At 31.7% G+C, this 15014-nt stretch overlaps 1 protein-coding gene across 1 annotated transcript; it reads left to right on the top strand.

The window, feature by feature from the left end:
• The first annotated feature begins 13070 nt into the window (after positions 1–13070).
• Positions 13071–14570, top strand: LOC133795824 (uncharacterized). Its single transcript, XM_062233280.1, has 4 exons — positions 13071–13332; positions 13399–13612; positions 13735–14261; positions 14425–14570. The coding sequence occupies exons 1-4, from the start codon at positions 13071–13073 to the stop codon at positions 14568–14570; spliced, it is 1149 nt and encodes a 382-aa protein (XP_062089264.1).
• The last annotated feature ends 444 nt before the right edge of the window (positions 14571–15014 follow it).

The raw sequence follows: 15014 nt of genomic DNA, 5'->3' as shown, positions 1-15014 counted from the left end.
GATGATTTTCAAATTGCTCAACCATCTCCTGCGTTTATATACTGTGACAACAACTCGGCTGTACACATAGCCTCCAATCCCACTTTCCATGAAAGAACGAAACATATCGAGCATCCAAAATCAGACTCATTTCAGTTCGTAGTCAGCACCAACTTCCAGACTCTTTCGCCAACCTCTTCCATCAATAACTCTTCTATCTCATATTTCCAATATGTATTTGCATGACATACATAGTGCATCTTAAGGGGGCTATTAGTTTTTATTTTACTTATTTTGCATTATTATTTTTCTGTATTTTCTACCTTATTTCCTTTTATTGTATTTCCCTATATTAGGAAAAGTTTGTTACAGGATGTTATTATATACGAGCAAGTTATTACTCTGCCATATAAAGCAACCCCCTCATTTATATTCATCACCGAATTTTATTCAATCATTAATAAAACTTTCCTTAATTCTTTTCTCAATTCTTGCTTCTATTCTCTCCGCATTGATATAAGCTCTCAACCAAAAATAAATGGATCGACTAGCATGAATTTGATTTGAAGAAGAGAAACCTAACTATAAATCCATGGATTTTTTACTAAAGCATATCCAAAAGTTGAGAATTAAACAACCTGCAAAATAATTAAATAAAAATGGATAAGTACAATGGGTTTTAAAATTAATGAGGATGAAAATGATAATAAAAATAATACAAACACGATTGACAAAATGATGTGTAAAATAAAAGGATTAAAATTATTTAAAATAAAGAACAATAAATAATTTAAAATACAAATTTAATAACTAACAATATGATAATTAGGTGGCAGTTATTTATTCAAAATTATAAGAATAATTGCTTAAAGAATTTAAGATCATTACATCATAAAGAACACATAATTGTGAATTTAAATGTCCACAACAAAGCAACAAAGAATATAAGTGTTCCTAAATGATCAACTAAATAAAATATATTTAAAAATAAATTGATAAGATGAAAGAAAACTTATCTATATATGAATTACTCCTGCAGTAGATGCTTCAAAGCACAACAAAATACAAAAACTATGAATAATTAATGTATATATAACTGTAAAAAATGTTGGGGAAGAATTATCTTAGCCTTTAAAACACCATCAGTGCAAAAAATTGATGGAATGAATGTGTTGAGCCGATCATGAAAGACTAAAAAAAAATAACTGGTGTACATAAATCAAACCGATTCTTTGATAAAACCGATATATCCAAAGTCAAATAGCAGAGATGAGGAGAAGGAACGAAAAGAACAGGATTGGAAGGAACAGGAGACAACTTGTGTCCTTTTGCAAACATACATTTATATATACACAAATATGAGTAATACTAATATTAATAATAATGGTATGTTGTCGAAAAGAATGATGATTGGTATTGTGAATATGTGGATGATAGCTGGTTCGGAAGCAAGAAACATGAGTTAAGGATGCCATGCCGGGAAAAGTATCACGAATCTTTCACCAAAAAGGAAGTGGTTAACGTTTACAGCAGAGGTTTCGAAACAACCAAAAAATGTCGAGAGCATCTTCTAGAGTTGATAGTGAGTGTTTCAAGATATTAAATTCTGACTATATATGTACCAAAACTGCATCAGAAGAAACTAAATAAATTACACCAGTGGACGTACACTAGTTTAGCCGAACCACTATAAACTAAACTAAGTGCTTGTTTCTTATTTCATCTTGAAACTTATAACAATTCTCAAATAATTTTTATTTGACCAATTTTAATTTGTGAGTCAACATTTTCGTGAAAAGTAGTCTTTTATTTTAAAAAAAATGTAAAACTTAGTTGTAGAGTTATCCCTTTTATTGTTTTTTTTTACCAAGAATTGAAAATTATATTGATAAACCAACAAATACAAACAAAGGCCAGAGCAGATAACTCCCCCTCAATTACATTTTAGAGAAAAAATTTATCATTAGTTTCTCCCTCAAAGACAGTTTTTTACTCCTACGGCAAAGATTATTAACTCTAGCCTTAACTGAATTTCTAATAAGATCATCAACATGGACTACTGAAAAACAGCAGCTTTCCACCCAGCATTTGTTCCTATTTTGCCAAAAAAAGTAGACTGAAGCAGCCAATGAAGCTGCAACAACCCGAGCCAGATCATCTTTACTTGGTTCTTCCAGCCAACAACACCAATTCTGGAACTGCCTAGGCCACATTAGATTTCCCAACTATTTTGCAACTGCCTGAAGCACTTTCCTAGAAAACAGACAGTCAAAAAATAGGTGAGCATGGCTCTCCATTTCAGTCTCACAAACTAGGCAGCTTTGAGATAAAACTGGTATATTGCAGTGATGTAAAAGGTCTCTGGTAAGCAGCTTCTGGTGAAAAGCTTGCCAAAGAATAAACCTGTGTTTAGGCATTGAGAGTTTACACCAAATATTCTTCATACCTTTGCTAGGGGAACCAGAAATAGAGTGCAGATATAGTTTATTCAGCCTTATTTTCCCCTTACAAACAGCAGCATTTATCTCAGATTCAGACAGTAACTTGCTCACCTTAACTAGCTTTTTCCAGTACCAGCTAGTATCTTGATGCAAAACATAATCCCAAATCCGGACCCCTTTTAAATAGATGCAATTAACCCATTTTACCCACAAGCAATCCTGTTTAGAAGAGATCGCCCAAACATATCTAGCAAGATTAATCTTATTCCAAAGAACACCCTCTTTAAATCCTACACCACCATAAGATTTTGGCCTGCAAACATGATCCCAAGATGCAAGATGAAATTTGCTTCGAAAACCATTGCCACCCCATAAGAAAATTATGCATAAACAGTCTATTTCTTTAATAACTTTATGAGGAAGGAGAAATATCCCTTTTATTGTTATTATTACTATATTATAAACTTTTGTTAAACATTAACTAAAATGTAACCAATTTTTCTAGAAATTTTAATATTTTTTTAAAAAAATAGATAGTTAATTAACTTATGTATTTAATCTCTTAGCATTTCTAAAATTATTTTCGATTGCCAAACAAATGAAACTATTGAGAATTTTTCTCAAGCAGACTTTTCTATAAATAAATACTATTATAACCATAACGGTCACTAATTAATCACAACTCTAAAAATCTGATAATTACTTTTTCATAATAACTATTTCACGGATACTACTTTAGTCATAAACAGTCTATGACTAGTTAACATATACTGTTTTAATCAGAACAACGATTGATTAATTATAAGTTTATAACTCTAGAAGTCTGAGAATGACTTTGCTACGACTATTTAATGGATACAATTACAACGATCACTAATTAATCACAACTCTAAAAGTTATTGTTCCTTCTAGGATTGTGGCTGATACAAAATTTAATTACAAGTTAAAAGCCAAATTTATTACAAGAAGTATGATTTTTTTTTTCTTCTTCTTTTCAATGAAAACCAAAATATTATTGGACTCACAATATATAGTGATCACTTAAACTGTTGTGACAGTAAAATTATAAAGATGGTTAATTTTGATAGATTTTGCAAAATATAGAGCTATTATTTGATTTGAAACTTTGAAAATAGATGATGAAATTCAATATATAGTTAAAACATAGAAGATCAAAATGGTATTTTCGATTTTAAAAAGAGAAGTTTACATAAATATGGGAAAAATATAAATAGTTTCTAAATTTATGGGAAAAAAAATAATTGTACAAAATATGGTAAGTTTTGGAAATTTTTTTTTTAAATATGATAAATAAATTACCATAAACTTAATTCTCTTATTTTCTCTTCTCTCCTCACGATCTCTCTCTTCTCATTTCTTTCTTTCTCCTCCCCCATTCAATGTCCATCTCAGATTTCTTCCGACGATGCTACCTCTGCCGCTGCCTCCGACAACGAACTGGTTTTTCTTCTTCTTCTTCTTCTTCTTCTTCTTCTTCTTCTTCTTCTTCTTCTTTCTTTCTTTCTTCTTTTTCTTCTTCTTCTTTCTTTCTTCTTATTCTTCTTCTTCAGTCTTTCTTATTCTTCTTTTTCTTTCTTCAAATCTAGTTTTATTCTTTTTCACATCTGATTTTGAACTTCATATTTGATTTTTCTGGGTTTTTTTTTTCTAAATCTGTTTAAGTAACCAGGTACTTGACTTCATATTTTATTTGATTTAAGAAATGTAATTAAGAAAAGTTGACTGCTATTATTTAGTGTAGACTAGGGTAGTATAAAAAGCTAGGTAGTTGAATATTTTAGGGTACTTTTAACATATGAAAGCTTAGGTTAGCTGATTAGTTTTTTTGGTTAAAAAGGGCAAAAGTTGTCAAAAGGTTCTTCCCTATGATGTTTAGATCAATTGGATATAGGTTTAGCAGCCAAACGTTCATCAAATAAGGTTCTAACATAAATATTTATGTGTTTATTAATTATTTAAATAAATAGAACTAGAACGTTTGCTCAAAAAATGTATCGATAGGTTTACAAAATTTATTCAGAATACAAGTACAAGAAATAAAAAAAAACAAGCAAACAAAACTTTTGATTTTTCTGGGTTTTTTTTTTTCCAAATCTGTTTAAGTAACCAGGTACCATGACACCTGATTCATTTTATTCATATCAGATTTTTTTTAGACCTAGGTGTAACCAGTTACAATAGCGATTAATTTAGATTCTTTTGTTTAGATTTGATTTTGTTTTCACACCTGACTAAGCAACTAGGTACCATAGCAATTGTTTATTTTTTTTAGATTTGATTTTTTTTTTCAAACCTCGCTGTAACCAGTTACGATTATGAGAGTTTAGATTTTTTGTTTGAATCTTATTTTTTTCCAAGTCTGGCTAAGTAACCAGTTACCATTGCAATTGTCTCTAATTTTTTTCATTTTTTTTCAGACCTAGTTGTAACCAGTTACCTTCACCATCAATTTAGTTTATTTTTTTCATATAATTTTTTTTTCTTCCAAATCTCGCTAAGTAACCGATTACAATTCAATTGATATTTTGATAATGGTACATTACTTAAAAAAATAAAAATTATTTTTATAGTTGTAACCAGTTACTACAACACCTCTCAAATAATAAAACTGATTTTTATAGTTGTAACCGGTTACCACACATCATTAAAAAAAAATGGACAGTAGCATACGATTATTATTACAAAAAAAAATCAAAATTGTTTTGTTAGTGGTAACCAGTTACTGTGGATAAAATGTTGATTAAAGAATATAACAAATGGAAGAAAAGAAGAAGAAATGAGAATAAAAAGTAACTGGTTACACCTAGGTCTAAAAAAAATCAGATATGAATAAAATGAATCAGGCATCAAGGTACCTGGTTACTCAAACAGATTTGGAAAAAAAATCAAATATGAAGTTCAAATACGAAGGCCGATTCATTTGGGTTTCTTACATACCAAGAGAGTGGTTTTCGGATGAGCAGCTAAATGATTGCAGTGTCATAGAGGCTTCCTTTGTGAGTGACAGTACAAGAAGATTACATATGGAAAAGTGTGGCCTCCGCCTTTTATTTCAGCATGATGAAGATGAGTTTAGCTATCTCACTTGTTTTCATCCCTTAATTTCATTCTGCTGCAAAATAAGATTCAGTGGTCAACCCACGTTTAGTTACAAAATCAAACATGTTTGAATTTTTTTTTTTTTTTTTTTGTGGGAGGTGGCACTATGAACTTGTGGATATTGATTGAGCCATGAAAAGGAAACATTACTAAAGAATGCGGGGTGATCTCGTACGCAGTACAACGCATGGAGCCATAGTTGTATTAATTTTATTTTATGCATTTATATTATTATTTTTGACATTTTTTTTAATTTAAAGTTGATCAATCAAACATATGACATCATTGATAGTTGGATATTGCTTTAATTTCATTTTCTTTTATACTAATACATTTATTTTTATGCTTTATCAAATCTGATTTGATAAAAAAATATTTTATCAAATATAAATGATAAAAATTAACACAAATAAATTAAAATTATAAAAAATAATCTCAAAATAATAAAAAATAGGTACTAAAAAAAGTATAAAAGATAAAATATGGTCTACAAATAAAGTTTTACAAATATATGGGGAAAAAGCTCCCATAAAAATGTAAATAAAAAAAATATGCCATAAATTTTCTTTAAAAAAAACTGCCATATTTTTCACAATTTATAAAAAAATCTCATATTTGGTGTAATTTCCTCTTTTAAAAATGATGTTTTTGAAATAGGAATAATTATAATACACACTTCCTTTGGAAATAATTGCACAAATAACTCTTAATAAAATTGTTATAAATTTAACACATTTTTAAGGTTTATCTGCTACTTTTTATAACCCAAAACCAGCCATTATCTCATTTTTTTTTAAATATCTCTCTTCAAAGTGTGTATTTAATTTTTTTTTACTTTTACGATTTTTTATTAACTTTAACAGAATATTACAAATATTTAATGGAATATATATTTAAAATAAATATATATTAATATAAATTCAAATATTATAAAATATTATTATTATAATAATATTTAATACAAAACTAAATATTTAATAATTATTTATAAAATATTATTATTATAATAATACTTGATACACGACTAGATATTTAATAATTATATTAATATAAATTTAAATATTATAAAATATTGTTGTAATAATATATAATATATAATCTTAATTTTTATTAAAAAAATTATCATTTATATTTAAAATGTGTTATTTTTTATTACTTAATCTAACTTATATTAATATATATATTTAAATTAAATAACAACAAACAATATAAATACACTATATATAGGTGTTGCGACTTGTATGCACTAATAATATGACTATAACATCATAGGAAATTAGAAGAATATTTCTCTTTTATTAAGAATAAATATGTTTTTACTCCAATCATTGAGATGTGATTGGATAATATCATGAATATTTTGCACCTTAAATAATATAGTTTGTGATCTTAATAGTTATCATATTATTTAAAAAAAACATAAATAATATTTTTTAATTAATTTTTTTTTAAATATGTTTATTTCATTCTTTTATATATAATATTGTTTATTTATTCAAAAGTTATATGAGAATCATAAAAATTTAATAAAAATAATTAATAAATTTTCTAAATAAAATTAAGCAAAACATGCATTGTATGTTGCTTGCACCTAGTATATAAATATTTTTCTAGTTCAAAATTCTCATTCATGTTTTGTGATATCCTAATTTTTTTTTCCTCACATTTGTCTTTCAATTCTACTTAATTTGTGTTCTCCAATATTTGTAACGCTCCAGGATGGTTTAGACTCAAAGCTCGCTATCTTTTTTAGCAGCAAACAAGAGGAAGTCGATGTAGTCGATTGTAATTGTAGACTTAAAATTGAAGAGCCTCAACTGGAAAATTACTTTAAAAAATGATGCACATTGCCATTTATGTCTCTAAATTTGTGGTATCGCAAATCCTTCGATGAATATGAAGATAGTTGTTATGTCTTTATTTTTATTTATTGTAAAGATTGTTTTATTTTTAGTGTCATTGTAGTTATTTATGTTTGGTTCGATTTTGATATTGACAGCTAAAATACTCAAGTTATTTTAATTCATGCATTTAAATACTAAGTTAATTTTTTTTGTGGTAAAAATACTTTTCGTCAATGTTTTTTTTGCCTCTGTTAGTACTTGAACATTAAGTCTAGCCTTGGCGCTTACGTGGCAAAGAATAATTGATAACTCTACAAAATAGAGTTATTTTACCACTTTTTATGTGTTAATTGTTGCTTAGTTCTTGAGTTCTTAATTGATTTATTAAGTTTTTTAAGTAATTTTGAATTTATTAGGTTTATTTTAATTTTATAGATTTTTGTGTATTTTTATAGTTATATTATTGTAAAATGTTATAGTTTAAATTATTTAAAATTAATATTGTTAAGTTAGGAGTAAAAAGATGTAATGTTGAACTTAAATGTTAAATATAAATTAAGTTATAATTAATATTTTCAAAGAATTAATTTGATTTATTTTATAATTGAAAATATTTTATTATGATTTATTTTATATTTATTTTGTAGGGAAATTTTTATGCTTGAAAATAAAGAAGAGAAAAGAAAAGAAAAGTGATAATTTTGTGAGAAAGACAAAGAGATTGTGGCATTTTTCAAAGACCCAAAAGCCATTCCCTTCCACCAGCCATTGGGCCTGCCTCCAGGAGCCCAATCCGTGTCCCTCCAGCCATACACCCGAAGCTCCTTCAGCTACATCTCAACACATGCGCCAGCTGCCTTTCCATGTTGCCTATCAATGAAGCTCCTTCAGCTACATCTCAACACCAACGCCAGCTGTCCCAAGCAGCAAGCATCCAGCCGTGCCTCTCCTTCATGGGCCCACGCCACAGCCAAGGCCCAATGCCCATCATCTCCCTACCTCTTCCCAGCAGCTGCCCAACACAGGCCCATTCCGCCAGCTGCTCCATCAATTCAGCCCACGCCAGTGCATTGCCAAACAGCCACCAAAATGGCTAAAAAACCATATTTTTTTCCCAATGTCCTTTTTTTCTTTTCACTAAAATATCAACTCACTGTTCCATATTTTTCTCACCTAAATAAACATTCCTAATTCATTTTTTTACCCTAGCTTTTCACTAATCTTTTACCCAACCAAACATTTCATCTTTCCAATACTCTTACACTTACTCTATTTATCCTACCACTTCCCAACACAACTAAATTAATCAATTTATTTATTTTAATTTGATTAATTTAATCTCCATATTTTGCCTATAAATAGAGTATTGTAAGACCATTTGGGGGGCTCTTCTTCATCTTTTCAACATCTTCTACACATATTTTTCTCTCTTCTTTTCACTATTTTATCTCTACCATTTTCATCTTTTGAAGAGCATGTCAAGTATGTTATTTTGTAATTTTTATTTCAATCTAGTTATGAGCTTCTAATCTTTTTCAAAGATTATTAAGATGATGATGAAGCAAAATGTAACTAGACAGTATTTTTTGTTGTATGTTGATTTCCCATTTGTACAACATTGTTTATGGATTTTTCTATCAAAGACATGCATTTTTCATCTAGTGTTGATTGTTAAAGCATATTACACTTAGTTCTTCATTATGCAGAAATATGATATTCTTTGATTAAATATTTTTCATTAAATTGTTCACATCTAATTCTTAGAGCATAAGTATCATATTTTTCCTAAACATAATTGTTATACCCAAAGATTGGAGAATGCATCCTAGGAGGCTAAGGAGAATGCATTCTAGGAGAGCTGAGGGGAGTGGTCCTAGGAGACCCTAAGGAGGATGTGGTCCTAGGAGACCCCAAGGGAGTGGTCTTAGGAGACCCCAAGGAGAAAGTGGTCCTAGGAGACCCCAAGGAGGATGTGGTCCTAGGAGACCCCAAGGGAGTGGTCTTAGGAGACCCCAAGGAGAAAGTGGTCCTAGGAGACCCCAAGGAGGATGTGGTCCTAGGACACCCCAAGGAGGATGTGGTCCTAGGAGACCCCAAGGGTGTGTTTGAGGTAAGCCTCCCAAGATTTCCTAAGTGTTGGCTCGAACGTGTTCAAGGTAAATAGCTAAGGAGGAGGAGTCCCATGCAAGTCAAGGATGGGGACTTAGATTTTGCCAAGGAGAGCCTACACAATGTCCGATCGGACATGCTTGGGAGATGCTAAAGGAGAATGCTTTGAACTTGTCCAAGGTAAGGTGCCAAGGAGGTTGCCTCGGACCACCTTGGTCCGAGGAGAAACCAAGGAGATTGGTTCAAGGAGGAACATGGCATGCTAGAGGAGAGTGCCATGTTAGAGGAGAGAAGTGCATGTCCTACCACCATGCACGTTCAACCCACAAAAACATATCCTACCACCATGCATGTCCTACCACCATGCACGTCCGACCAACACTTGCATGAGTGGTCAGTAGGAGGTGGATCAACTAGCTAGAGGAGACTAAGTCAAGAATTCCCAGAGACAGCTTCAACAACATACGCGTGAATCTCTCATTCTTCCCACAAATGGGGGGTTTGTTACATTTCGAATTTTGAATGTTTCTTTGTAATATAAATATAAGATGAATAATAAAATATCCCGATCGAAAAGGGATATTAGTTGAGGATCCCAGGCCTATAAATAGAGAGCTTATGGGATGAGAGAGGGGGCTTGAGCTGCTTCTTTCTAGAGAGAGAAAATTGGGACTGTGTATTCTAGAGAGAGAAAATTGGGTCTGAGTATTCTAGAGAGAGAATTCTTGTATTTTTGCAATCTATATTGAAGAAACTCAGTTGGCTCAGTCCATCTGATCTTGAGTATAGATCTATAAATCACAACTCTAAGTGGATTAGGCTATTACCGACAATCGGAGCTGAACCACTATAAAAATCTCCTGTATTATTTACTTTTCTTGTTTAAACCGTCTGTGTCGTTTTTATTTCTCTTGAAGGCTTGTCGTATTTGACGTTCTCACGTCGTTGGCTAAAAACGCAGTCAACAATAATCTCTTTGATTTTTTGTAGTTTCATTAGGTTGTAACACAATTAATGCTTAGAAATTATTTCTTATATAAGTGAAGAAAAATCCTACCTTTTTTAAAGTAACTTGTGCTTGAATAGAAAATGTATTTTGAAAAACATATAGTGTGATTTATTTCAACTATATCTAAACTTGGGAATCAATATACTTACAAATACTATTGAACTTGCATTTTGTGGATTCTAATATCTTAATAATCTTACTTTACTTGAAACTCATTTTTCTATTTAATCTTAAATCTTTTTATTACTTGTCTTTTATTTTTCTAAAAAAAAATCTCATCAAATATTTGGAACTAGGTTAGAATATTCTTGCTTTGTTTGAAATAGTTTCTTTTGATGTTAGTCAACTCCCATGGGTTCGACCTCGTACTTACATGAACATTATATTCCGAAACGATTCGTGCACTTGCGAGTTTAAATATTAAAACACCCTATTTTGGGATCAACAATAATTGGGACACTTCATTAAGAGTCCCACATCATAAATTCAAAAAATAAACTTATTTTGTCCTTTCAATTTCTTTGATTAAATTTAACTAACTAATTAATTAACTATTTATTTTAATTTCTCATAAAATAAAAACCAATTAAAACATAAACAATATTTAAAAAACTAGAAAAATCTAAACAGCTAAACCTAAAATCGCAAAAGAGGGGACTAAGGGTCTAACTGTCGAAGAGGTCGACGATTTCTGGGTGCACAATCGTAATGGGCCTAGACTGTCTGAGAAAGAGGTCGACGATTACCTGAAGTTTCTTCTATCAACAATGGTGGTTCTTAGAGATGAGGAGGAGCCTCTGCCAGCATACGGTATGTATTCTAAACTTGGTTTTGAGATTATTTTTTCATCAATGGTGCTTATTTGAGTTTAGGCACACTTCCATTTAAGGTTTGTTTTGGGGTAAGATGATGTGTTTTTAAACTGGGGTTTGCAAGTCTTTGTCATTGATTTGGTATTTATTTTGAGGGTTTGAATTTTACACTGTAATGACAGACGTGGGGCTTTGTTTCGAGAGGTTTGAAATAAATGTCATTTTTTTATGTTTCCTTCCTCATAAAATAGGTGTGTGATTTCTTTTTGTCTAGATTCATTTTCTTGTCAAATATGTGAGTTGTTTAGATAGTATTATTTATATAGTGGTTGATATATGTGTTTGTGACATTGTAATTAACATTTTTTATATAGTTCCTTTTGCTTAGTTAAACTATGGTCTCATTTATGTTTGATGAGGCCACTTCTAAAAAAACAAATATATGAGTAGGTGTCTCAATGTGCACCAAGAAAAGTGGGGACCATGAGGAATCTAAAGTGAATAAGTCATTTTGGATGACTTATAATGAAAATGAGTTGACTGCCATTTTATTATAATTTAATTTCTTGCATTTGTTTTTTTTTCTTTTTGTATATATTATATATAATGATTTAAAAGTGCTAACCATTCTTTCCCATGTCTATTGTTTGGTTGTGTACTGCGTTGTTATTGAATAGGTCAAAATTCAAAATATTTCAATATTGTTGAGTGGAAAGAGGACCCAAGTGCTAAGCCCCATGTACTAGAACCACTACCTCAACCAAAGTTAGTTCACGGTGTGATTGAAGAGCTTCCTGATAATGTTGATGTTGTTCCAGATTTAGTTGGTATACCAGAGAACATGACTGGTCACGATGAAGAGCCATATGAATATGATGAAGATGACAATGGATCTGATGAGGAGGACAATGGTGATGAAGAGTTTGTGATTCATTTTGGTGAGGATGGTTGGGATAAAGAAGATGATGCAGATGGTAGTATGGATGCTATTGATGAAGAAGAAATACTTTGTAGGGATGATGCGCCAAGGGCAGAAACGCAAGAGCCACCAAATTTGAGTTGAACGAGGAAGACTTTCAGCAAGAATTAGAGATAGAGAGAGAAATAAGTAGGTCATCTGACCCTGCTCGTTGGTGGGGTAATGTGATTAAATTTTGCGCACAGGGGGTTTCCACTGATTGAGTTGATGATGAAGGTATAGAATCTGAGGAAGAGTTTAACAGTGTGCATAGTGATGATGAGGTTGAAGTCCCTAAAAAGCCAAGGAGAGACTTCAACCCAAGCATTAATTTCAAAGATTTCAAATTTGTGCTTGGAATGGAGTTTGGGACTATTAAATTATTGAGGTATGCCCTTAGAAAGCATTTCATTGCTAGTGACAAAGAGTATGTTTTTATTAGTGATGACAAAGATAGAATCAGAGTGAAATGCAAGGGTGTTGAATATGAATGGATGTTGTCTGCAAGTTTGCCAAAGGTTGATGGGAGTATATTCAAAGTGAAGACCTTGGTAGATAAGCATAATTGTGGAGTTGTGTTTGACAATCGTCTTGCTACTTCTAGGTGGTTGGCCAAGTACTTCTTGGATAATTTAGGATGAATCCAAACATGAGTTATTTAAATTTTAGAGAAAAGGCTGCAAAAACAAAATACTCCCATGTGTCAGAATGGATTTACTATAGGGCAAAGGAAAAAACTACAGTCATGCTGAAAGGTGGTGTGGTTGAGCAATATGTCATTTTAGAAGATTATTGCAAATGATAATTGCTACAAATCTAGGAAGCACAGCAAAGCTTAAGACAAAAATTGTTGATGGGAAAAGAATGTTTGAAAGGTTCTACATATGCTTCAAGGCTTATAAGGAGGGATTCAAAGCTGGATGCAGACCTATAATTGGTATTGACATCTTCTTTCTCAAGGGTTACTCTAAAGGCATTTTACTAGTTGTTGTTGGAATAGATGGAGCTAATGCAATGTTTCCTATTGCATATGCAATGGCTGAGAAGGAAACTACAGATAGTTGAACCTGGTTTCTAAATCTATTGGCTGAGGACCTAGAAACTAATAACCCCTCTTTGTATGCAGTGATAAGGGACAGGCAAAAAGGGTTGGAGAATGCAATTGGTTCTATTTTCACTGGTGTGGAGGTCAGGAGCTGTGTTAGGCATATCCATGCCAATTTCAAGAAAGATTACCCAGGCCTTCTACTGAAGCAACAATTGTGGGCAGCAACTACAAAGCCAGAATTTCATAGGAAAAAGAGGAATATAAAGGATATGAAGGAAGCTACTTATAATTGGTTGGTAGCTCTTACACCTTCTCAATGGAGTAAGTCAAGTCTCGTGTTTTTGAACACATCAAGTGTGACATGTTACTCAATAATTTATGTGAGTCTTTCAATGTTGCTATACTTGAGGCTAGGGATAAGCCTATAGTGACTTTGTTGGAGAAAATAAGATTTTGGCTTATGAATCGATTTTTTCAGAAGAAGGAATCTATTGCCAAGTGGACTCAGCCAATTGGAAAGAAAATATTAGAGATTATTGAGAAACATAAGGAAGTTGCAAAGAACTCTTTTGTAACTAGAGCTGGTACTCACAGATTGCTGGTGAACTGTCATAATGGAGATATTTTGGTTGTTGATATGGAGAAAAAAACATGCGATTGTAGAAGGTACCAATTATCAGGTATCGGATGTGGCCATGCTCTAGCATGCATATGGAGCAATGGACATAATGTCATGGATTACGTCCATGATTATTACAAAAAGGAGATGTTGCTCAAGGCATATGCAGGGATTGTTGAGCCCATGCCTAGTTCGAACTTGTGGCCAGAAACTGGTTTGAACTCGATCTTTCCACGAAAAGAATCCAACATGCCAGGGCGGCCAAAGAAATCTAGAAAAGAGATTGTGGTGAGCCACCTAAAGGTTCAACAAAGACTAGGAGGTTTGGCCAAATTCACAACTGTAGCAACTGTGGTGAAAAAGGTCACACCAAAGTAAAGTGTGTTAACACTACAAAAATAAAGGTCAAACATCACTTTCATTTTATTGTAATTTAGATACATTTAATGAAATTTATTAAAGACTATTATTTTTACAAATTTCAGGCAAAGGTGCAAAAAAAAGAGGTAGACCACGAGCCAAGAATCCCACCGAGGAGACTGTGAAAAGGAATGAAAGGAAAAGGAAGCAAAAGCTAGAAAAAGTGGTGCTGCATGAACAACTTCCATCTTGGCTGATGCATCTTGCATGACTTTTGACTAGGAGCAGTTTAATTATATTTTGAATATAATCCTGAAACAACTGTTTGTTTAAGAAAGACTATTTATTCTGAAGCAAAACCTTGTTTTAGGGGTTGGCTAACATAGTAGTAGCTACTGTATTTTGATTATATATGTTCTATGCGTGTTGTTGTTGAATCAGACCAAGTTGTTGACACTTGGGGAATTTTGTAAAGGAGTTTATGTCTGTTTCAAACCTGGAACATCACATTTTGGTGTTGTCTTTTGTATTTTTGCGTATTATCTATATGCTGCATTTGGTATCAAAATGAAGCAGTTATATCAGCTTGCCAAATTATGCTGATTGTGAATATTTTTGTTGCGGTTTGAGAATGGTAGGGATTAGCTATCATATCTATAACGCCATGGTTAGCCAAGACCGTTAAACTGTGTGTTTAAAATAGTGCTTAACTCGC

This window comes from Humulus lupulus, chromosome 8 (genome assembly GCF_963169125.1).
Source record: "Humulus lupulus chromosome 8, drHumLupu1.1, whole genome shotgun sequence".
In the NCBI taxonomy this organism is placed as follows: domain Eukaryota; kingdom Viridiplantae; phylum Streptophyta; class Magnoliopsida; order Rosales; family Cannabaceae; genus Humulus; species Humulus lupulus.
This window is presented reverse-complemented; position numbering and strand designations above follow the sequence as displayed.